Source organism: Meles meles, chromosome 7 (genome assembly GCF_922984935.1).
Source record: "Meles meles chromosome 7, mMelMel3.1 paternal haplotype, whole genome shotgun sequence".
Classification (NCBI taxonomy): Eukaryota; Metazoa; Chordata; class Mammalia; order Carnivora; family Mustelidae; genus Meles; species Meles meles.
The window spans coordinates 123,472,494-123,498,343 of record NC_060072.1 but is presented as its reverse complement, the minus strand read 5'-3'; the positions used below and the strand labels follow the sequence as shown (position 1 = coordinate 123,498,343).

At 44.1% G+C, this 25,850-nt stretch overlaps 1 protein-coding gene across 1 annotated transcript; it reads left to right on the top strand.

The window, feature by feature from the left end:
• Positions 1–18,357: 18,357 nt before the first annotated feature.
• Positions 18,358–24,437, top strand: LOC123946503 (unique cartilage matrix-associated protein-like). The gene is made up of 3 exons (XM_046011868.1): positions 18,358–18,556; positions 19,300–19,398; positions 24,110–24,437. The coding sequence occupies exons 1-3, from the start codon at positions 18,358–18,360 to the stop codon at positions 24,205–24,207; spliced, it is 396 nt and encodes a 131-aa protein (XP_045867824.1). The 3' UTR covers positions 24,208–24,437.
• The last annotated feature ends 1,413 nt before the right edge of the window (positions 24,438–25,850 follow it).

The following is a 25,850-nucleotide window of genomic DNA, read 5'->3' as shown; positions in this document are numbered from 1 at the left end:
GGGAGGTTGATGAACCAGGTGGTGGGTAATAGGGAGGGCACGTACTGCATGGAGCACTGGGTGTGATGCCAAAACAATGAACACTGTTATGCTGTAAATAAACAAATAAAAAAATGAGGTCCATATTACCACTAAAAACAAAGAAAACCAACCTCACATCAGTAACGACCATGACTAGGATGTTGTTAGAACTGGTCAGGGAAGAGGGATGCCCCAGGCCAGCTTCAGTTAGGGTGACCCATAGGCCCCTATTATGTGTTGGTTCCTCTTTGCTCTGATGGACAGAAATCTTCCTCAGAACAAAAACAACAAGAGCAAAAACACCTGCATCATCCAGGGCTTAGAAAACCCTCAGATTGTCTCCATTCATCCCTATTATTTTCTTTAAACACTGGGGTGTGGGATGAGGGAAATTTGGGCAGGGTGTGTGGAAATGCAATAATTAGAGAATTGGACACTAGGACTTAGAACATGGCAAAGACAGCTTTAGAAGATCTTGGGCTGACCACACTTTTGAGTGATGTGAAAAATTTACATATGTTTCTGCCACACTTCTGACTCAGCGCTCAGAACTGCACTCCAAACAGTCTCACTGTCTCCCCCAGTGACGTGAACAAACTCCCTTTCACACGCCCATACACAGAAGACTTCCCTCACACAAGCCCTCATTCACCCACTTGTTGACTCTGGTACTGTCCACACAGACACCTTTTCATGCTATTCCAACAGAGAAACCCAGATGCCCACCAGCACGGGCGCCTGTGTTACCTGCACACTTAAGACATATCCTGGCGTTTGGGCCTCCTTCCCTCAGGTTTGCCTGGACGCTGTTGCTGCTTCTTCGGCTTTCTGCCAAGTTCTCCACATAAATCCCCTGCCACAAGTATGTATCTGGTGACCATGCCCTGTTGGGCACTGTCATGACCCCTGGGAGCAACAGAACTGAGGAAGAGGTGGTCTTTGCTCTCAGGGAATTCAGAGTCTACTGGAGAAGGGGGATGTCGGCGTGGGGCAGGCAAGGGGGAACAGTGTAAAAACCTAAATATTTGGGGTGAGGCTGGTCCTAAAACTGAGGTAGGGATAAGAAAAAGGGATGGTGAAGGGCAGGGGGGGAAGTGAGGCCACAAGGAAGAGAAAGTGTCTTTAACCTGGAGAGGTCAGAAAAGACAGGTGTTGATGAGAAGGGAGTACTTGAGAATAATCTTGAAAATTTAAAAAGATTTTGCCAGGTGGGGAAGGAGGAGAGGTTGCTCATCAGAGAGGTTGTGAAGAATGGGAGAATCTGCAAGGCATGGCCAGGGTGTGATATGCCAGAGCAAAGAGGGGAAGACAGGGTGGGGGTGGGAGGACTGGGAGATAAAACAGGGCAGATGATGAAAATGCTTTTTTGCTTTGCAAAGGAACTTGGAATTTACTCAATATTCAGTGGTGAGTCACAAAGGGTGCTTTTGGTGGCAAGGAACAGGAAAAGTTGATTCTGGAGGCAACCAGTAACAAAACAGATTAACTCATGTAACTGGAATTCCAGAGTAAGGGCACGATATGCTCAGTGTCATCAGAGGCCCAGGTTATTCTCACCTGTTTCCTATTCTGGCTTCATCATGTTGCTCACGATTACAAAATGGCTGCAGTGGCCTCAGGCACTGCATCCTCACATAGCATCCAGAGGCAGAAAAGTATTACCTCTCTTTTTTTGTCTCCGTGTGTGTGTGTCTCTCTCTCTCTCTCTCTCTTTCTTTTTTTTTTACTTACATAATCTCTACACTGTACAATGTGGGGCTCAAACTCATGACTCCAAGATTAAGAGTTGTATGCTCTTCCGACTGAGCCAGACAAGAGCCCCTCTTTGTGTCTCTTTTTTAAAACTAAGAATCCTGTTCCAGAATCCTCCCTATTCCAGCGAGCTTCCTTTCACCCCTCAAGTTCATATATCCTTTCCCAAATGAATGATTAGCAAGACGATGGAGTCCAGGGGTCCTGGAAGCCCATGACTGACAGAGGACTGCACAAAATCTTGGCTCTGTTGGCAGATGGGGTGCTAGTCCCCTGGAGAGGTGAGGGTAGTGGTGTGACGCAATCTAATTTGCAATGCAGAAAAGTGACTGGGACAGTAGTTTGCAGGATAAGAGAGGGAGAAATGAGAGTGGAGGCGGGAAAACCAGTGTTAGAGGTGTGAAATGATAGCCTCTATCAGGGCAAATGCATTCGGGGAAAAGGGGACTAGAGTGGATGGTATTTAAACATTTCATTTATTATTTATTTATTTGGCAGACAGAGATCACAAGCAGGCAGAAAGGCAGGCAGAGAGAGAGAGAGAGAGAGGAGGAAGCAGGTTCCCCCCTGAGCAGAGAGCTGGATGTGGGGCTCGATCCTAGGACCCTGGGATCATGACCTCAGCTGAAGGCAGAGGCCCAACCCACTGAGCCACCCAGGTGCCCCAGATGGTATGTAAGACATGGAAGAGATAGAAGTCTGATGGCCCAATGATGAGCGAGGAGGAGCTGGTTGACCACTGGTGCCTCAAGGCACTCACACTTTCCTGTGTCAAATTCCCCCAAGAGACGTCAGCACAGTCGCTCTGGGCCTCTCCAAAAGAAGCACTTTCCAAACTTGTCGAGATCCCTTGGAGAGTGGGGGCCCATGTTGACTAGACCCATGTGGTTCCTTCTGCCAGGAACTCACCTTCCTCTTGGAAATCTTTTAACCCACTGACAGTTCCTTTGCCACCTCTCCCGTTCGTTCTTTTTCCTGCCCCTCATCTGTAAATCTGCATCTGCCTTAGGCTTCTTAGGCCAGAGAATTTCAGAACGGAGTGCCTGGGATCTTGCTTGGTGTGTAGGCCACAGACCATTTTAAGAAGATCAAGACCTAGGTCCCCAATTTCCATACATTCTCTTCCCAAGGCTGTTCTGTCCCAGAATGTGCCTGGATAGAGGTGTGGGTTCTCCTTTCCACATCTAACAAGAGACCTTCCAATATCTATCTGAACCTTATTGAGATTTATTGCTCCAGGGAGTAAAGCCCTTCAGATTTATCTGCTCTGAGGAACTTCTGGTGAGAATAAAGTCAAAGGAATGTCAGAGGGAAAAGCCGTAGGCAAGGGGATTGATTTCATCACAGAGGCAAACCCAAGGTAAGGCTCCGTGCCTTACCTATTTATCTTAGAAGCAGAACTCAGAAGATGGTTGTCCTGGGAGTTATATTCGCAAATTTATTTAATCAAAAAAAAAAAAAGTCAGACTTTTGATGACAGCAAGCCTGCAGGGGGTTGGTTTGATTTTATAATGGAGCGACACAAATTCTTTGCAATCTGGTTAGGTGGGATGTCCCCTGAAGCAATGGACAAAGAAGAAAAGGACAAAATACACAGCTTCCAGTGTTTTATAAAATTAACGGGAGTTATGCTTGTGATGAAATTTTTGTTAAAATATTTTATTAGTGGGGCACCTGGGTGGCTCAGTGGGTTAAAGCCTCTGCCTTCGGCTCAGGTCATGATCTCAGGGTCCTGGGATCGAGCCCCGCATGGGGCTCTCTGCTCCGCGGGGAGCCTGCTTCCCCCCCCCTTTCTCTCTCTGCCTGCCTCTTTGCCTACTTGCGATCTCTGTCTGTCAAATAAATAAAATCTTTAAAAAATATCTTATTAGCAAATAATAATTTAATAATAAATAATTTTAGAAGTCTTGATAAAATCCTTATTCTATTTTTCAGAAACTGGGAGAACAAATAAATTTAATGACAGGTAACAAATCCTTTTCCAACTCCAGTGGTTTCCAATTCTGTGTTTTCATCAAAATTGAAAGAAGGCCTAATAGAACTGTCAGCTGATAGGTCTTTATAAATAATATTTCATGATAGATCACTAGAGATTTTTGGCTTATAACTCAGAAGACTTTAAAAGAATTGGGTGACAGCTACTGTACTAAAAATCCTTGTCTCATCTATGTATTTACAAGAAAAATACATAGTTTCATCAGTTCATCAGTTCCATCAGTTCTTCTATCAATAAAAATGAAAAAATAGGAAAAATACTGTTGCTGAATCTTGTCCCAACCTAAAAAGAATACTCACCCACACATATATAATCTAATTTGCAAACAATGACACTCATTTCACAAAGAGGTGTTTAATGAAACACCTACAGGTCATCAACTGTTGTTTCTAATTTAGTAAGTAGTAATTATGTTGTTTGATCAGTTATGCACTAATATTAACTGTAATGACAATTCAATCCAGAAGAAAAAATTCTAACACCAGTGATTATGGTTTCAGAAAAAAACCCCAAACACCAAAAAACACAAAACACTGATAGAGAAGTGTGATATGGTGATAAATAAATTACTTACAAGCTTAAAGATATACCACATTAGGAAAATACTTTGTGAATAAGTGGAATGGAAAGGCTCTAGGGTCTTGCCATTTGCCATATCAGCCCAATAGATTGCAAACAAAGGTTCAAGGAGGAAGAGGGAAGTATACCAAATTTCCAAGTGTTAATGAAGAGCATGTTCATGCATTTTTTTTGAAGAAAATGGGTTATGGTGGCTGTGAAATCACTACTGTATTTGGATTCCCTTCCATATATTTAAAAGAGCAATATGGTAACTCTACTTAAAAATGTAAATGCCTATAATATGCCTAAAGTCACTTGTAATTATTTAAATGTATAAGCAAACTGTAGCTACCACCTTAAAAGTTGTGAGGAGAATCCCAGTTTTTAAAAAACAAATTTTTTTAAAGTAGGCTCTACATCAACACAGGCTCCAATGATGACATAGCCCTGAGATCAAGGGTCATGAGCAAGTGACTGAGTCAGCCAGGCATTCCTCAAAAGTTTTATTTTTAGACCTTGATGTTGAAAAAACATGACAGTCAACAACTGCAGAAATCAAAGTGAACCCAAATTTTTATCAACATACACCAAGTGCTGGCCATAAAACAAGTCTCCATAAATTTCAAAGGACTGAAATCATGTAAAATTGATTTTTCTGACCATACATTTTATTGCAAGAGTTATCTGGAAAATCCCTATCTGGAAATTAAACAACATACTTCTAAATAACACATGGGTCAAAGGAATCACAGGGGAGTTCAGAAAACACTTAGAAACCAATGAGAAAAACACAACATATCAAAATTTGTGATATGTAACTAGAGGGGTACTGACAGAGTATTCTATGACTTTAAATGCTTATATTGGAAAAGAAGAAAGAAGAAAAGAAATAAGCTTATTAGAGTTAAACTATCCTCTTAAGAAGCTAGAAAAGAATAAGACAGATAAGAGAAAAGAAGTAATAAAGAGTATAAGTCAATTAAACAGAAAATGGACAAGCGGTGGGGGGGAATCAATGAAAACCAAAGTAGGTTCTTTGAAAAGATTAATAAAATCAATAAAAAGAGAAAAAGAGAAAATGTGAGTTTCCGATTTTAGGAATGAAAGAGGGTCATCAATACACAGCACAGAAACAGGAATAGATTAAGAACAGGATATTACGTGCAGCTTTCTGCCAATAAATCTGGCAGCTGGCGTCAAATAGAAGATCTGAATAGCCATATATCCATATATCTATCTGTAAAGAAAATGAAGCTGTAGTTTAAAACTTCCCACAAAACTCCAGGCTCAGAGAAAACTGTTAGTTCTGATATCTTCACCAGTGAATTTTATCAGACATTTGCAGAAGAGATGATGTGAAATCTTACACACAGTCTCTGAGAAAGAAGAGGAGGAGAGAATACTCCCAACCTCATTCTAGGAGGCCAGCATGACCTTGACACCAAAACCAGTAAAAGATATTCCAAAGTAACTACAGACCAGTCGCCAGGAACACAGACCTCAAAACTCTAAATAAAATAGGAGAGGTACAATTCAGCAGTAAATAATCAGGATAATCCAGTATCACTCAGTAGGGTTTACTCCAGGAATACAAGGTGTGGGTTTCACATTTGAAAGTCAATCAAGGTAATCTATCATATTATCATATCATAAAAGAAAAAATCATCGGGTTATCTCAGTAGAGGCAGTAAAAGCATTTGACAAAAAAGCCAGTTACAGTAACCACAAGCCAAGCCGGTGAGCAGGCTAGAAGTAGAAGGAAATGATCTCATTCTGATAAAAGACACCTGCAGAAAACCAACTGCTGACAACACACTTAGTGAGGAGATACTACACTTTCCCCGAGATGGTACTCTTCCACTTCTAAGCAACCTCTTACCATAAACTTCAGTTGCTGCGCTAAGGGAATACATAAAGCATCCAGATTAGAAAGAGAGAAGGAAAACTCATTCACAAACAACATGACTGTGTACATAGCAAATCCTTAAGTAGCTATAAAAGCCTACTATAGATAGGAAATTGAGCAAGATTGCAGGATAAAAGGTCAACACCAAAATATGTAGCATTTGTATATATTAGCGGTAAACAGAAAATAAAAAATCTAAATTCCATTAAAAAAACCCGTAAAATACTTAGGGATAAATTCAGCAAAAGTTGTACAGGGCCTCTCTACAGAACAGTAAGAAACATTGCTGCAAGGCATTAGAGGATCAAAATAAATGGAAAGGAACATTATGCCCCTGATTGGAAGACCCAATACTGTTAAGATTGCAATTCTTCCCAAATTAATGTCCCTAAAGTCCTTCAAAATGTATATGGAAGTAGAGAAGCATGCAGAATAGCAAAAGAAGAAACACACAGTTGGAGGTCTTATGCCATGCACTGTTAAGACCTAAAAAGTGACAGAAATCAAGACAATTGTTATTGAATTAAGGGGAGACAAACGGATCAAAGGAACACAATAATCTCACAGAGACAGGTGATTTTTGACCGACGCAGCAAAGCAATTCTATGGAGAAGGAAAAATTTTTCGTCAAATGGTGCTGGAACAATTGGATATCTGTACGGAGAGGAAACAGAATGTTGACTCCGATCTCATACCATACACGAAAATCAGTTCAAGGTGGATTATATAACACTCATATAAGAAAATAAAGAATATCTTTGAAACCTTGAATGAAGTATTTAAAAATTTGTGACTGACAAAATATTGTATCGAGAACATAAACAATCTTTAATAATAACACAGACCAATAAAAAAACAATGAGCAGGAGACTTAAACAGAAACTCTACAAAGAAATACATACGAATGGCCAATAAGAACATGAGAAAGTGCTCAATATCCTTAGTCATCTGGGAAATGCAAACCGAAACCATAATGTGATATGGTTTTATTAACACTCACTCAACCAGCTAAATTAAAAATAGTAACACTACCAGATGTTGGTGATGATGTGGAACAACCGGAACTGGTCTACATTGCTGGCTCCTCACACTCTCGATATTGAGCCATAAAGGCGACATTTCAACCTTCACCTACTGCTCTGTCTTGTTCTTAAAATTTGTGTAGGACCCCAGTGAGGAAAAGGGGGGTCCTTAGCGATCTTATCTCTGAAATGCTGATACTCCCCCCCACCATGAGGTTGAAGGTTGTCCTGAGAATCAAATGTAGTGATTTTGGCCTTGAGGCCAGACAGACCCTCTTTGCGATCACACATAAGCTCGCTCTCATCTTTTTTTTTTTTTTTTTAAGATTTTATTTATTTATTTATTTGACAGAGAGAGAGAGATCACAAGTAGGCAGAGAGGCATGCAGAGAAAGAGGGGGAAGTAGGCTCCCCTCTGAGCAGAGAGCCTGATGTGGGCTTGATCCCAGGACCCTGAGATCATGACCTGAGCCAAAGGCAGAGGCTTAACCCACTGAGCCACCCAGGTGCCCCACTCATCTTTTTCTTGAACAGTTATTCCTATACTTGGAACACTCTGTCCCCATCCTCTTTGTGCCACATGAAAGCGAGTCTCTGCTTCTCTCGCTCCCCAGCTATTTCTATAAGGATGAAGGCCTCAAGGATTGGCCTCCTTCCTGCCCAGGCTTCCAGCAGCTGCTTCTCTATCTGTCCATCTCTAGCTGCCCTTCCTAGAATCAGCTGTTCCAAGACATGAAAGTGGCAAGGATCTGAGGCCTAGGGACCTTGTTTTCTTTTCCAATTTTAACAATTTTATCATTATTGACAATTCATGCTGTTAAGACTCTGTAAGATCTTCGAGTAACCACTTCCCTTGCTTTACTTCAGCAAAAACAGAAACAAAAAGAATCAAAACAAATTAAGAGCCAGGCTCCTGAGCTAGGCAGCCAGTTGGGTAGCCAGGTAGCCAGCCTTCCTTGGGGACTGTCCGGCAGCAGAGAGCTGGGCAAGAGCCTGCCCTGGCAGCAATGGCCACAGCCTGTCACTTGCTCTGAGTTCCCAGAGATGTTGGGAGAAATGATGACACGAAGGATGGTGTATCTGTAATGAGATGTCAAGGGCTGCTGTTTCTAGGACAGATTTATTATATGCTTAAGGCTTTGTTTATATGCAAATGAAAATGATTTTTGAGCTCCATGCCCTGAGTTGGGCTGTTTTTCAAAAGGGTGGTAATCAGAATCTAACTAGGTCATAGGACGAGATGCCATTTTTTCTGATATTCTCACTGATCAGAACAGATTACCCTAATCTTTCTAATCTGGTCCAAAGTTGGACATATGAGGGACATGATTTTCCTTCTTCCCTGTGTCCACATCTATATTTATCCTTCCTGTGTTGGATTTTTTTGCTTTATCAAAAGGTACGACCAATAACCCCAGTTTAGAATGCTTCCCCTGGTTCTCCCTCCTGAGGCATTCTGTGTTCATCTTTCAAAAACTTGCATCTTTCTCTATACCAGTACTCTGCTAGAAGCTTTCCTGCTTACACTGACCACTCTCTTTCCTAGACAATTATTTGTCCCTATCAATGACTGGTGCTCACAGCTTATTATGTTGTCATAAAACAAAAACAAAAACAAAAACAACTGTTTCCAATTATTAATCTGTCAATTGGCCAGTATATTATTTGAGGGCAGAGCAGTGACCCAAATATGTAATACTTATTAAATTATGCTTTTTCTTCTTCTTTTTAAAAGATTTTATTTTATTTTATTTTTTTAAAGATTTTATTTAATTATTTGACAGAGAGACAGAGATCGACATCAGAAGTAGCAGGTGGGGCGGGGGGGGGTGGGGGGAGGAAGGAGACTCCCTGCTAAGCATAGAGCCCAATGTGGGGCTCGATCCTAGGATCCTGAGATCATGACCTGAGCTGAAAGCAGAGGCTTAACCCACTGAGCCACCCAGGCACCCCAAGATTTTATTTTTAAGTGATCTCTACACCCAACATTAGGCTTGAACTTACAATCCTGAGATCAAGAGTCACATGCTCTACTGACTGAGCTAGCCAGGTACCCCAATTTATGCCTTTTCTTGGAAACGGAATTGAGTTACTGACAAATGCCATTCTAGCTATGGACTCTCTTGCCATAAAGTAACCAATTCAGATCTTCCCAAAACAGGCCCTATATTTAAATAGGTGCTCCATGAATAAAGATGGTATGGTAAATTAAATTTGGAAGGATGCTGGAATTTTCCAGCTGCAGGACTTGTCAGAATCTTTAATATGCTTCTGCCTTTTGAATCTGATCCCCAAATTTATTTGACTCTGTAATCCTTTCATTTTCGAGCATTTTGTAGTGCTAGTGTGTCCAAACTTTAGGGAAGCTACAGCCTAATATATTCCCCAGTGTTGGGGTACAACTGGGAAGTCACAGAAGATGATGCTTTCTTCTTCCAAGTTAGATGTACTTTGACATCTACTAGGAGGAAGAAGGCTGTGGTCTTACCTCCATTTCCAGTCCCTTTGGTTTCCCAGGCCTGCCATGCAGGACTTAGCCTAGTAGAGCCTCCACAGAGACTTGCCTTCAAAGCCATCTCCACGAGGATGGCAAGACAGGGCCCTCTGTGCCTATTTTCCTCTTGTCGCTGCCCAGACTTCCTGACACGGCTCAGTTCCTCTCCTCCCCGGGTCTGCCTTAAGTCGTGCCAAGCTGCCAGAACTGTGGAGAGCTCAGAATACAAGCCATACACACACCAGATTCCTGGACAGACAGGGACCCTAGCCAGCTTGGCCCACACTTCTTATCCCACAGACCTCATTTGTATGTTCTTCCACAGAGGTGCCAATGCATCCTTTCCCTTCCGTTCTCCTAGATAGCCCATCTGGAGACCAGAAAGCCACTCTGTGCTTCATCTCCAGAGACAGAGAAAGAGCGCCTTTGTTCAGAGAACTGAACGACTCCTGGCACCAGCTCAGGCCCAGGTTATCAATAATACCTCTGTTCCTGCAAAGACATGCCAGACCCTGCACTCTGGGCACTCTGTGGCTAGGGAGAGGCACGATGCCAACGTGGAACAGAGAACAAGCATCTGTAGTCTCCATGAAGGGATGGGTGCACTGGAGTGGTCACAGGCTGGGAGGAATTCAGGGGGGAGAAATCAGATGGGTGTTGAAGTGGCTCATACAGAGAGCTGAGCTTGATCTAGAAAGTAAAGTTATTTTAAACATAGCACTTTGGCTTTTTTCCTTGGGATTAGAAATGATTGTAAGACCACTGTACAAAACTTGAAAAAAAGAACCCCAAAAAACTAAAGGAAGAAAATCAAGACCACTCCCATTACAATTTTTTCAACACACACACGCACACACACACACACACACACACACACACACACACATTAATAAAAAACTGGAGGAACACCTGGATGGTTCAGTCCGTTGAGCATCTGAATTCAGCCCAGATCTTGATCTTGGGGTCCTGGGATCGAGCCCCCCCATTGGGCTCCCCACTCAGCAGGGAGTCTGTGTTTCCCTCTCCCCACTCCTGCTCTCCCTCTCTCAAGTAAATAAAATCTTTAAAAAAATTCGGATCAGTCTCTGAATGTGTGTGTGTATATATATATGCATGTACATCTGTACACATGTATGAGCAGTAGATATATATACTTGCACCAGCAGTTCCCAACCTTAGCTGTTCATTATAACCACCTCAAATGTTTGTAAAAAATACTGGTGTTCAGACCTCACATAAACTGAACAAGAACCTTAGAAGATGGGGTGATGGATATGTTAATTAGCTTGATAATGATGATTATTCCACAATGTATACATCAAAACAGTTGTACAGATTAAATACAGACAACTTCCATTTGTCAATTATACCTCAAAAAATCTGGCAAAAAATAAATTCAGGGATTTTTAATCAGCACTTATTGATTACACACACACACACACACACACACATACACACACACACACACAGGTTGAGGCCCAGGCACTGTGTATTTTTACAGCACCAGGGAGATCTGAGTGTGCAGTCAAATGTGAGGTCCCTATCTCTAGACCTTCAGAGCAAAGTGAATGCATCTCCATCCATCCAAGGGTGAGAACATTTGAGTCCCTTCATCTGAGAATTATGGTACAGTCCAGAAATTTAGTCTCTACCCTGCTCTACGTTGGGGATCTGCTTTGGCTGCATCTTGGGAGTTTGGTCTTAGGGTGGTGGCCTGGTGAGACTGGGGTTTGTGCTGGAATCTGGCCTTGGTGAGATGTACCCAAGTCTTGCTAGCTGGGTCAAGTCTTTGGTATCTAAAGTAGCTGCACTCGATAAGCTGTTATCATGTCCTAGAGCAATAAATCCTTAGCAGTGGACTTCTTCCCCTAAAGGGTCATTTTTAGGATGGGTTTTGAGCCACTCTGACCAGGATGCTCTTTAAATTCCTGACAGGTCAACTTCTGAGCAGTGAAGATTTGAGCTGTGATACACCAATGACCCCAGACCCCAAAGTGTCACTACCAAAGCATGAACAAGTGCAGGAAATGGGTAGTTGTTCAGTCTCTTAGGTTAAAATGCAAGAGGCTGCTGGCAAAGGTGGGAGCAACTAGGTCTCAGCCAGAAGGCTCAGGCTTCTGGAGATGGGGGCACAGACTGCCATGATGGAGGCAAGATGGGAGTGGCTAAGTACCCTGCTCTAGTGGCTACCATAGGTAGTAGAGCAAAAGTCCTTCACTTCATATCTCTGGTGGAGAGATGGGCCCCGGGATCCTCTCAGTCTAGGGTCTTAAGCCCAAGGTGTAATGAATCTCAGCAATCTTAGTGACCAGCTCTTTCTGGAACCATGAATAAGAAGCCCAAGTAAAGCAGTCAGGACCTGCCCAAGGTTCCCCTCCACAGACCCGAAACACCTCTACACCCCATCCTCTTCCTTTCCTTCCCCTCTAACAAAGGATTAGGTCAGTTTTTGTCATTCAGTGCACTAAAGATCTTTTTATACACTCTACTGAGGCCAGCCAAAGTGATTAATTTCAGAACAGTTATGATCTATCCATTCAAGGTGATCTTCCAGAAAAAGAGGGTCAACTCACCTTTCCCTTACACCAATAACTGACTCTACCATACCCTATTCTAGAAGAATCAGCAAAGCCTGAGAACCTGTTAGTAGAACGCCTCTGGTAGAGCATCTGGTTGCCTACACTGTAATGGCTTCCTCTTGTCAACAACCATTATGACACCACGTGGCCAAGTCCTTGAAAACATTTCTAATTGATACATATCCTTCTCTCACACATATACCCTAACATATGCCCTGCTTTGTAGTAGGTATGGGATTTTTGTTCTTAAAGATTTTATTTATTTCAGAGAGAAAGAACAAGAAGGAGGAGAGGCGAAGTTAGAGGGAGAAGCAGACTCCCTCCCCGCTAAGCATGGAGCTGGACACAGGGTGATCTCAGGACTCTGAGATCATAACTTGAGCCAAAGTCAGGTGCTTAACCAACTGAGCCACCCAGGTGCCCACGGTATGGAGCTTTTGACGGTGGTTGGGGGTAGTACATCACACAGAAAACAGAACAGAGGAGACAAAGAGAAGAGGTAGACAAAATACAAGGCAAGTTCAGAGGAACAGTGAGTAATCAGAAAGCTCTGAGTTCAGAGTGATTGGCGATACGTTTAGCTGGCACAGGACAGGCACTGATCAATCAGAATCAAGGCTGGTTGTGGGAGCAGAGCAGGGTTTTGCAGGCTCCCTGCTGGGCCAATCATCACTTCTTTCGAGAATGAATTGTGGAAAGCATGGGTTCTGGGGGAGAGCACGGAGCCCTGGCAGCAGTAGAGAGCTTTGGGAAGATGGCTCAGGAAAGTGGCAATTTTCATGTTTTTTCATTTTATTTTTCATTTTCATTGTCATGTTCATGTTCATTTCATTTTCATGTTTCAGACATGTCCTGACTAATAGGAAAGTATTTTAATATTTTAGTAATAGTATAGCCATCACAGCTTGCCTGCTGATATCAACCTGGACACGGGTGCTCTCCTGGCAGTACTCTATGCAGCTATAGAATGTTTCATGCCTTTTTCTGAATGCAGACATCTCCTCTCAGACTTAATTCTACAGGGAGACCTCTAGAAACCAGTTTCATAGGGACTAATAATATTCTGTAACATGGGAGGGGAAAAGCTGTAAAGAAGCTCCATGACACTCTAGCTAGGCACTTAGAGAAATGAATGCCTTTTGCAGGAAGATAAAAAATGAGGAAGGTTTCAGACACGTCCTGACTCATGAAGCTCTCGTTTTCCACACCCAGCTGTGTCAACACAGTCAGCTCCAGAGGCACATCAAAAACGCTGAAACCGTTTTCACAAACTGTCACTCTTGCCCCAGAAACAAGCCTTCACATTCACGTCTAAGGTGTTTTATTCTCACCACTCCTGAGACCTGAGGAGGTAGCAGAAAAATGCTCATCTATATTTGCTATGGGGACTCCTGAGGAAGTTGAGTCCTGGGGATCCCCTGGTTCCCAGGGTCATGAGTACCTCTTTTGGTATAATCCTTAATTCTTCCTATCAAATGGGCAGTGGGATCAGGCTCAGTAACATAATTAGTCCATTGAAAATGAAATATATATATGCATATATATATATATATATTTTTTTTTTAAAGACCCATTTATTTATTTTTAGAGACAGAGAGAGTGTGCGAACAGGGGGAGGGGCAGAGGGAGAAGGGGAAGCAGACTCCCTGCTGGGTGCAGAGCCTGCCTCAGGGCTGGATCTCATGAATCTGAGATCACGACCTGAGCCTAAATCATGAGTTGGAAGCCCAACTGACTGAGCCACCCAGGCACTCCAGAGCATAACATATTCTTAATATTAGGTGCCGAAAATGGGCTTTTACATATTTGTTTTGGAAGAACACTTAACATGAGCCATAGTATCTAGTGATTTCATTTTACCTGGACACACTGTCCCCAAGGGTCATTTCCACTTATATGAGTCATGCCTGCAGGCCCCGGTGGATCAGGTGATATGTTGAACTGATGACCTTGTCAGAGTTAAAATTGTAAAAGACAAAGTTAAACAGGCAAAGACGACTTTATTTAGGACTATTGCAACAGAGGAGTGATGCTAAAGTCAATTCCACTGAAGCAAGGACCTGGAGGGATTTTAAGAGGTGGGGTGGGGTGGGCTGCATTTTGTTAACTGCTCTTCACAGTTGGAGTAAGGTGCCCACCAAAGCCAGGTGTCTTTCCTCCCACAGAGTTTGGGAGATAGGGGTGCTATCTCATTTGATATTTTCGTTTTGAAAAGAAAGTCCCCAGGTCCCTAAGAAAGACAATCCTGGATAGAAAGAGCAGCACAAGACTAGGAGAAGAGATCTGCATAGATTTCAAAGGGGCAGAGAAAGAATTTACAGTTGCAGTTTTCTAAAGTAAATACTCTTAGAAAAGGGAGGTCAGGGGCCTATCATCAGGAAGAAAACTGTCTAAACTTTGGTCAAGTTGAGGAGAATGTTACAGCCAACTTGGCCATCCTCTAAGGCAATCCATAAATGTGCCACAAAATTTGTTCCTGCTGCTTGAAAATAATCCTGGACCCAGGGATACATTAACTTAGAAATTCTGGGTCCTCATGTGGGTACCTTCTTATGAATAGCCCATTGAAACAAGCTTATAAATGTCCCCTTTTAATGCCCTCACTCAAGAGTATTTTCACTGACTAATTCAATAAACATTTATGAAGTACCTATTCTGTGCTGGGCATCATTTCCATAGAGTAAGATAGAAACTTCTCTTCAAAGAGATCTCAGAACACTCGAGAAGGAAGATGAGTAAATGAAGTTGGAAAATATAATGTGAAAGTTCCTCGAAAGTACAAAGGTACCATGTGACCTAACATCTGCTCCTAGGTATTTACCCAACAGAAATTAAAACATATGTCCACTCAAAACCATGCACAAAATTTTCATAACAACCTCATTTACGATAGTCAAAAGGTAGGATCAACCCAAATGCCCATTAAGTGATGAATGGATAAATAAAATATGGCATATATGTACAATAGAATATTATTCTGTAGCAGGGAGAAATGAAGTATTGATGTGGGCTACAACAGAAATGAACCTTGAATACAGTCTCAATGGATCACACATTGTATGATTCCAATTAGATGGAATGCCCAGGACAGGGAAACCAGAGACAGAGAGCAGATTAGTGGTTGCCTAGGGCTTTGGGGGTTGAAAAAATTGGGGGGTGACTGCTAATGGGTATGGGATGTCTTATTGGGGCGATGAAAGTGTCCTAAAGTTGATTGTGGTAATGGTTTAACATATTCACAAAATTACTTTTGTGGGAAAATGAGAAGAGCACTGGATTCGCCATTAGAAGATCCCACAAGTGTCAGATACTTGATTTGTCCAATGCATGTCCTTCGAACTTCCTCCTGTGTTCTCCACCTCATTGAGTGGTCTTGCCATCCAACCACCCCGTTCCCCAGTGCACACTTCCCAGCCTCTCACTGCCCCTAGCTAATCAGTTGAGCCCTACAGATTCTTTCTTCAGTCTTTTGAAATGCTCTGTCTTCTCCATTCCTGCTCCTCCGGCCTTTTGCTGACACCATCTCCCACCTGGATTAATGCAAAAGCCTTCCCTAAGTCCTAGTGCTTAGATGAAATTCCTTTCCCCCAGCCCCCAACCAACTGGATAAGTACGAATTATACTGGAAAAATCTCCAGGCCTCACCCAACCTGAGATTTAGAAGTTAGCAAACATCCAGAAACACAGGAAGGGCTATGATGAAGGCCAGGCAGTTCTTGATGGAAATCAGAGAAGCGGCCTCTTCTTGTAGGAGAAGCGAGTAGTTTCCATCCTCATAAGCTGATTCAGAACCACAAGGAGTGTGATGAAGCCAGAGGTCCCTCACCTCAAACAGAAGCTCTGTGTGTCAGTCGTGGGGGTCCAGGGGAGCCTGGTGAGGATGTTAGGCTGCGCCTGAGGTCACCTGCTGTCCCCTGGGCGAGTCCCGTGCATGGACAGGAGAACAATGCTCAGTTATGTCTCAGGCTGGGTAAAAGGCAAGGGACACAGGCAAATGACACAGATAGGCTGGAATCTGGAACCAGGAAACAAGGCACATGACATCTCTAAGCTTCAGGGTGAAGATGCAGGAGGTTCCTTTAGGATGACAGGAGGCACTCAGAATGAAACACAGAACCTGAGAAGGGATGTACACGATGCACGGTGTCAGCATGGCATTTTGTCCGAAGACTTAAATTGTTCCTAGCCCTTGCTGAGTCAAGGGTTCCATTTGTTGTACACCCAGAAAGGCAATTTGGGAAGACAGCTTCTTTTTTGAAGTCCATAGAAATGGAAGATTCTTCTTTAGGAACTGGTGATGGCTCATTAAGCACTTGCTTCCTACACTCCAAACCCCTTTCTCTCCCATCCCCATGGGGTTTCTGGGACCTGGAGCAACATTGGAGCTCAGGGTGCATCGTAAGGGGATGGTAAGGTGAAAGGTGTGTTCTGGGCCAAGTAGTGAGTGTGGGCTCTGGTTTGTCCCAAGCTATGCCTTGACCAACTGTGTGACTTTGATTAGGTCACTGAACCTCTCTGAGCCTCAATTCCCTCCTAAGAAATGTGTGGATATGGGGCAAGGGGCGTAAGTGTGGGGGAAGGACTGGAAAACCAATTCCTTCTGCCAGACTCAAGAATCCTACAACTATATTGGTAAAGACATAGTGTGGGAAAAGCGTGGGGTTTACCTAAGAAATCTGCACAGAGACCAATTCACAGATAACTGGATTTTTAAAATCTGAGTTAAATAAAATAATGTAATACAAATAACAAGTATTTAATTAATTCACTTATTATTGCAGGCCCCTTAACTTTCAAACATTTCAGATGGTTCATGGTATTAATTATTGCACAAAGAAATGCTCCGTTGTTTGTCCTAGCACCACTGTAATATGGGGTGGGGCAGGAACCCAACGGCTTCCTCAGTTTCTCTGCTTCCATCATCACTGGTCTCCCGACTTCCTGCACAGCTAAGCTGATGGGGACTACGGCGCCTTGGTCTCCCCTCTGATGTGATCATACCAGAGGAGTGTGAGGTGTCCTTGAGGGACAGTTCCTGGACCAGACATGGCCTTCCTGCTGTTGTGAATTTGTCCAGTTGAAGCCCAGTTAAAAGCAATTATTTTGATACTAAGAGAGTTTTCAATAATTTCCTTCAGACGACCAGAGCTCTCATACCAAAGAGGTCAAGATTTAAGGGTAGAAAGAGATGAACCTGGAAACTATCTTACACCAAAAGATCTCCCAATCTAGAAAGATTTTTTTCAGGCTAAATTGAAGCTAGTGAGGATCAGCTGCACCTGCTGGTTAAGTGTGATGTGGTGTTTGGGCGGGGTGGGGGTGGGTGGAGGGGATTCCCGCTGGGGCTCAAGGTGCTGGCGGGGGGGCTTCACTGTTCAACTGCCAAGGAATGGTCACCATATTTATACGTTCTTGGTGACAGTTTTCACTTATCACTGGGGGTATTTCTTCTGACCACAGAGGTATACGCCCCAATGTTACCATGTCCAACTCTTGGTTTCAGCTCAAGGTCAGGGTCATGAGATCAAGGTAATTGTCAGGGTTATGAGATCAATCCCCACGTCAGGTTTCATGCTCAGTGTAGACTCTGCTTGAGATTCTCTTTCCCTTTCGCCCTTCTCCTCTCCCTGTTCTCTCTCTCAAATAAATAAAATCTTTAAAAAGAAGTTTATAGCCAACTTTACTAGAATGCATTGCTTTACAAAATAAGGGATACAAGAAGTCGGTATCTTCAACATCAGGAAGTTGACGTGATCATCTCATATTCTGACCAATTCCCTATTGCTGTGTACCAATGGACCCCGAATTTAGCAACTTAAAACCATATTTACTGTCTCCTAAGTTGCTCAGCAGTCCAGATAGGCCTTAAGTGGGGGCCTCAGGCTCAGCACCTATCCCAGGCTGTAGTCCTCTCAAGGCCCGACTGCAAGATCTGCCTTCGAACAAGCCTCAATGCCTTGCTGACTATCCATCAAGGCCACCAGTTTCTTGCCATGAGTGGGCCTCTCTGTAAGACCGCTTACAACATGGCAGCTGGCTTTGCTCAGAACGAGATGCCCAAGAAGAAAGCCACATTCCGTCATGTCTGCCAACTTCTGTTCATTAGAAGAGAGTCATCAAGGCCAGCCCACACAAAGGGAGTGAACAGCCTAAGGACACATGGATACCAAGGATCCTCTCAGATCTTCCTACCTCATTTTATCACCCCCAACATCACTGTGCCCTGTATACATTTCTATCACAGCAGCCATTCTGCTGGGTATGACATTTTTGTATTTTTCTCCTTATCTGGATTATAGGCCTCTAGAATAGCGGGACAGAATCTTTCTTGCCTTTTTAATCTATTCCTGGCACACATTTTGGCTGTGACAGCTGCTCAAAGATGGACTTGAAGGTATTAATTTAAAATTAACTTTACTATTTTAAAATGATTTTATTTGTTTATTGGAGAGAGGGAGTGCATGAGAGACAGAGAGAGAACACAGGAGGGGGAGGGGCAGAGGGAGAGGGAGAAGCCCAATGGGAGCAGGAGCCCAATGTGGGACTTGATCCCAGGACCCTCAGATCATGATCTGAGCCAAAGGCAGATGCTTGGCTGACAGAACCACCCAGGCATCTCCAATGTGAAATAAACTTTAAGTTTATCATTCCTCCTAGAATTCATTTCTAATCATTGGATTTCTAGTTTCTAACTGGCCCAGTATACTCAGATGCACCACTAATTTTATGAGTGAAGCCTAACTGCTTTTCTCATTTGCAAAACATGGTGCTTGGATGGGGTGAGTTCCTGGTTCCTTCAAGTTTTAAAGTCTGTGCCAGGAGTAAACCATCTTCGCGAAGCCCCCCCAAACCACCTCTCCCCACCACGTTCAAGTTTCTCAGGCCAAATGATCAGTGTTCCTGTTCCCCTAAATGCGTGCCTCTGCCCCCATTCTTGGAGGCAAATCTTGCTTCTTGCCATTTCCCAGCGGAGAACAGGCAGAAGCTGCGGGCTGACGAGCTGCGGAGAGAATATTATGAGGAACAAAGGAACGAGTTTGAGAACTTCGTGGAGGAGCAAAATGATGGTAAGAATTCTTCAGCCAGTGTCTTTGGGGAAGTGGGCCTTTGGGGGAAAATAAAAAGTTGCTTCCACTTTTCCCTAAATTTGAATTAGAACAGGGAGGGGTAAGAGAGGCTCTTTCCTCAGTTCACATCTACTGGTGTCTTGAAGGAAGAAAGTCACACAAATGGCTACAGAACTTGAGAAGGAACAGAAGAGGACACAACACCTAGATTTCCACTGGTTCAGGGAATTTTTGGCTGATCATATCTTCTCCCACTTGGGGACTGAGGTGGTGGCCTGTGTTCCCTTAGTGCCTAGTGCACTTAGTGCTAGTGGCTTAGCTCTGGTTACAGGTGTGTTGGAAAGATTTCAAACTCACTTTCAACTCCGCTGGATTCACAGCAACATAACAGCTCTAGGAACTACTCACTCTGGCTTCCATTCACCTATTCACTAACATCGGTATCTTTTTTTTTTTTTTTTTTAAGATTTAACTTACTTATTTGGCAGAGAAAGAACACAAGCAGGGGGAGCAGCAGGCTCCTCCCAAGCAGAGAGCCTGATGTGGGGTTTGATCCCAGGACCCCAGGATTATGACCTGAGACAAAGACAGACGCTTACTAAGTGTCTGACTAAGGCACGTAGGCACCCCTTTAATCAGTATCTTATCTGATCGTTGTAACCAGACCAGGAAATCCGACCTCAGAAAGCAACTCACAGTGTCGGGCAGGCTCTAAGTTTTATAGGCTTTGCACAACTGCTCTTGTCTTTCCTAAGCCTCAGCTTTGTGTCAGCGTCTCTTGCCAGCAAACAACACACTTGATTCCCTACCTCAGCCCTAGGGCAGGTAAGGCTCCTGGCCCAGCTCAGGCAATGTTGATTTCACCAAAGCCTCAGAGGTGAGAGCTGGGTGTGGGCTGGGCGGGGGCAGAGAGAGGAGCTGTTTTTGAACCAGACTCCTTGGCATGGCATGGCACTTTGCATCAACTAAGTGTCCTCAAGTGTCACTCAGACCAAAACCCCACAGAAATACTTATTAGGGCTGAGGCTAGCAAGCCAGAGTGTTTATTTATGTTTATTTCTGTTTTGTCTTTCCCCCACACTTCCAGAAGAAAATGCTCCTGGGCAAGCTCCCAAATGTATATGAGCTTAGACAAAAGGCCCCAGTTTAGGTGACCTTTGCTAGAGAAAGTCCCTGATTTTCATTCTAATGTCATGAGCCTCCTGGCTTGTATGCTCTGGTTGATTTGGGAGGTAACATTCTCTGAGAACTTCTCTTGGGAACAGGATAAAATCACCAGGTACTCAAGGGCTGCAGGTCATGCCCACTGGCTCACAGGTGGCGCCTGAGCCCTGCAAACAGGTGGTGGGCTTGGATCCCACCAAATCAAGCTTTCCTGGGAACATCCTGGGGGGGGGGGGGGGGCGGAGCGGGGTGTTGTGTGCTAGGATGTTGTAACTCAGAAGCAAAATATTTCTGTTGGAAAGTTGTTTACCTTGGTGGACAGTTTGGGGAGAGGCATTTAAAATATGAGTATGTGGCCTGAAAAATTCCTTTAGGGTTTTTTTGTTTTGCTTTGTTAACTCACTGTATTAATAATAGGACTTTATTTTGAGCATTTATAAATGTTTCCAGTCCCCATACGTAGCATCTGGTTGGAGAACACTCACTGTTTTCCCTTTCACAATGAGTTAGGGTGAAGGGCCAGCACTCAAGGGATGACCAGACCTCTACCAAAGCCAGAGAGACAGCAATCGGGGGCCTGAGGCCTTGTCCACAGAGATGAAGACCCCCAGCCAGGTCGTGGGCTTACAGGAGTTGTAACACTGGAGCTTTGTCACTGGTTGAGCACCGGCCCTGTCAGGCGCTGCTCTGAACAACCCAACCCTTATACCCAGCCTCTCAGGACTTAAAAATTTCTGTTTTTGTTTAAAAAACTCAGGCTTAAAAAGGGTGCCTGAATATCCAAGGTGCCATGGCTAGTCAGGGATTTGAAGCAAGGTATGTTTGCCAGCCAAGAACTGTTCTTACAAATGAAGGATGATCGGGTGCATGGAGGTCTCGGGGGACCTTCTTCCCTGCAATGGGACGGAGTGAGGTAAGGAAAGCATGCCCTCCCTGCCCCGTGCCCCCGCAGCTGAATAAATAAAGGAGGCAGTGGTGGAGCAGGTCCAGCCTGCCAGAGGGTAAATGTTGATGTGAAACACATTTCAATTCTCCTCCTCTGCCCTCACCTCTGACCCCTCCGAGTGGCAGCACCAGCTGTAGTAGATGAGTTGGTGAAACCTCTCCTCCAGGGCAGAACACTCAGTCCTTCTCTGATGCCCCCACATACTCCTCAGTCAGGACCCTGTTTTTCGATTGGCTATTTTCATCTGACCATGTCACCTATTTTCAGAATAAATGGCAGCAGCTGCAGGTTTGTCCCCACCCCTTAAAAACAAATGCTAAGGAATGACTGTGGATAAATGAAAGGCCTAGGATTTCCGAAGGTGTAAGTTTAGGCAGGTGACCTTCCTGAGAGCTTGAGAAGCCAATCTTGCAGCCCCATGAGCCCATCCAGGACACCGGAGCTGTTCTGGGAGAGCTATGGCTCCTGGCTATTTCTCTACTCAAAACCCCCAGTTTGATGAGGCAAAGATGCCTTTATGCCTTTGAGTTCTGAGTCTGGAAGTGTCAGGATAAACAGTGTGTTGAGCTCCTACCCCTGAGGTCTGTGTGGGAGCCAAAGTCTGCTTCCACCTTCAAAGCCAGAAGCCTGGGTTGGCCCATCTGGGCTTGGCCACATGACACCTGGCTTGGCTAAACATGCTCAGCCACAGGTGGTCCCTTACACAAAAGCCACGCTGTTTGGGCCTTTGTCAGGGAGAATTTCCCTTTGTCTAAGTGAAATGGTGTATGAAGAAAACGGCATGACCTAGAGAAAAAAAATCAATTCCTATGCCAAAATCATGCTCTCAAGATTGGCAAAGAGTAGCCGATCTGGCCTGAGAAAGGTAGGAAGACCCAAAGCTCCAGCCGGGGCCTGACTCTAAGCTCCAGGCTGTCCTGGGGTACTAAGTCCCAAAGGCAATTTCCAGCATCAAGGGTAGCATGACTCCAAGCTCAAAGAGGAAGGAAACATACACAGCAGCCATTATGCCTGAATACCCAGCTGTAACAAGGGGTCCTTCTTGTCGAGGGCATGTGATGGACCTTCAAAAGGGTCCACACAGACACAGGACCACACAGACACACATTTTCTCTGCATCCTGATGTCACCAGGTCATCCTGTTTGCCCAGTGCTCCAGAGAATGAGGTTCACTAGCATCAAAGTCAGGTTCACAGGCTTTTTGGTGGTGAAGCCCACATTTGAAAAAAATAAGTACAACTTCTGGGGGTCTGAATCCTTGCTTGATACCATTTTTTTCTGTTAGAACTTCCGATCCTCCCAACATTTTCCACAAACACTTAAAAACTGTGGTAAAATTTACATAAAATCTGCCATCGTCACCACTTTTAAGTGTTCAAGCTCAGTCAGGGGCATTCGGCTCGTTCACACTGTTGTGCCACCAGCAACACTATGGATTCCTAGAACCCTTGCATCACCTCAGAGATGACCTCTGTACCCACTACGCAACTGTTAACTCCCCATCGCCCACAATCCCTGCTCACCTCTAGTACATTTTGTTTTCTACCAATTTGTCTGTTCTAGGTCTTTTATAGAAGTGGAATCACACGGTACACATCTCTTTGTGTCTGGCATAGAGCGTATTTCAAGGTTCACACATACTGTAGCATGTTATTAGAACTTCATTCCTATTTATGACTGAATAATACACATGTATGTGTGTGTATTTGGATAACTATTTGTTAGTCCATTCATTTGTCCCTGTTTTCACTTCTCTTAGGTGTACATACAGGGAGTGGAATTGTTGGGTTATGTGGTAATGCTGTTTACCTTTTGAGGAGTCTTATGGTTGCCTTTTACACACTGAGGGACTTGTGAAATCTGCTCGTGCTTTTATGGTCCCTAACAAAAACAAGCAGTGTGGACTTGGCATCAGGACCTAATCCTACAATTGAACAAAGTTGTTACTCAGAGACATGGCTGATTATAGACAGCAGAATCACGACTTTCTTACTAAAAACTCCTTTCTGTTCTTTTTACCCTTTTACTTGGAAAAATTTCAAACACATGGGAAAGTATATAGTTCAGTGAACCCCCATATAACCACCACCCAGAATCAACGATTATCACATTTCCTTCCACTTTGCTTAACCTTTCTGGGTAGTTCTTGAAACGCAATTTTATTTTCAAAGCCTGAGAAAAAAATTACTCATAATGCCATCACTTGAAGTTGACAGTTATTTCCTTCCGTGATGTCATTTTTTAACCATAAAGCCTGTTGTCTCTCGTTACTGTTCTGTTCTCTTTGTGCTTCATTTCTGTTCCGTTGCCTCTCCCTGCTTTATGGGCTGTGTAAGGGAAAGAGCACAGGCTGGGACATAGGTCTTGATCTTGACTCTACTGGCTACCAGCTCTGTCTCCTGACTGCGCTTGGCACCCAAAGTGACTCAGCATTCTGTCAGGTCTTTCAGCTCAGACATTTTGTTCTGTTCTGCACCATTTGCTCATGTCACCACAGGGTAGGTAGTTTGGATAGAATGGCTGCCAAGAGCTTGATGGCTCTCCTCAGAGCAGAGTCCTTCCTCTCCATGCTAACATGACCATTTTATCTCTGTTCCCCAGAACAAGAAGAGAGAAGCCAGGAAGCTATCGAGCAGTGGCGCCAGTGGCATTATGATGGCTTGTACCCATCATATCTTGATAACCGCCACCATATCTGACCTCATCTTGACAGACCACGGTGGAGCCTGAAACTCACATACCCACCCCAGGTGTTTGAACAACACTTCCACGTGAATAGGCCCCTTCAAAGGGTCTCAACTCGGGGCCTGCTGTGGTAAACACACATGCCTTTTGCTCTGATGGACTAAGATGCCCTGGCTTTCGCTTCTTTGCAGATGATTTTCTGAGGTGGGCTAACACCTGTGGGGCTTCCTAGCACCAAACCCACAGTGACTTCCCCTTACTTAGCCATTGTTCCCATGGTAAGACTCCTGTCCTATAGAACAATGCAAAGGACCACAGTGAAGAGAAAAGATGATGTTTGCTTACAGCTTAGAAATAAAAGTGCTGAGTCATCACTGTGTATTAATTATCTTGTGAAATCTCAAACCGAGTCATGCCAACTTCTCTCCCTGAGCCTGACTGACCCATTACTCTCACTGACTTAGGCATTTGAAAGCCTGAACTCAAGGGACATTGCTCATGATTTTCTCAGCCTGTCTCAGCAAGTCACACATGTGAAAGGGAAATGTTAACACAATTATTTAGGTTAAGACCATTCTCCAGGACTGTTACTGAGCCCAGATGCTTCCTCACAACTCTGAGGAGTCTCAGGGTTCAACTCTGGGTTCTTAACTACATCGAATCAAAAGGGAGGTTACAGCAAGGCCAGCTGTAACCAAAACTATAAAGCAGAGGAAATGTAGCTTTGGTATTACTTCATTTTCCCTCCTAGTGCCTGTAGGCCTTAGCTTAAGGCTGCCATAGCATCGTGTAACAAGCTGGGTGGCTTGACATAGTAAAAATGGATTCTCTTACAGTTCTGGAAGATGGAAATTCGAATTCAAGGTGTCAGCAGAGCCTGGGTGCTCCTTTCTAGGGGAGGATCCTGCCTTGCCTGCTGTAGCTTCTGGTGGTTCCAGGACTCCCTGGTTGGTGGCACTGTTCCTCCTATCTCTGCGTCTATTGTTACAGGGCCTTTTCTGTCTTCACATCATCTTGCCTCCATGTGTATGTGTCTCTTCTCTTCTTGATATCACTTTTTTTTAAAGTCAACCCTATACTCAATGTGGGGCTTGAACTCACAAACTCAAGATCAAGAGTCACACGTTCTACCTTCATTTAAGGACACCAGTCATATTGAATTAAGGAGGGAGGGGGACCCAACTCAGCTTCTAACAGTGTCCCTTTCTCCTCTCCCGACTACCCCACTGCCTGCCCCAGACTCACCATCTATCTTACTTTATGTTTGCTTTCAACTACCCTCAGGAATCCCCTACTTAGAATGCAGAACAATCAAGAACAACTACAACAGGCACTTCTGTGGGGACACAGTGCATTAGAAGATAGAGGACTCTAGATGAACTACAAGCACCCCCTCCTAGCCATCTCCCTGTCTCCACACCGGGCCCTCTGTTTCCCCTGAGACTTGGGTCCCTGGCCTGCTGGTCCAGCCTGCTTCTGAGGTTGGGAACCCAGAGCAGCATAGGTGGACTTTGCTTTAAGGAGAAGCTGCTCACTGTGGTAAAATACCCCACCAGAGGGGCGCCTGGGTGGCTCAGTGGGCTACAGCCTCTGCCTTTAGCTCAGGTCATGGTCTCAGGGTCCTGGGATCGAGCCCCACCATCCAGTTCTCTGCTGA

Bases quoted from the DNA above. Each gene is read 5' to 3' on its own strand.
- LOC123946503 (XM_046011868.1), top strand. From the start codon at position 18,358: ATGGCAGCTGGCTTTGCTCAGAACGAGATGCCCAAGAAGAAAGCCACA. The intron at 18,557-19,299 runs GTATACATTTCT...GCCATTTCCCAG, and splicing joins CCCCAACATCACTGTGCCCT to CGGAGAACAGGCAGAAGCTG. The intron at 19,399-24,109 runs GTAAGAATTCTT...TCTGTTCCCCAG, and splicing joins CGTGGAGGAGCAAAATGATG to AACAAGAAGAGAGAAGCCAG.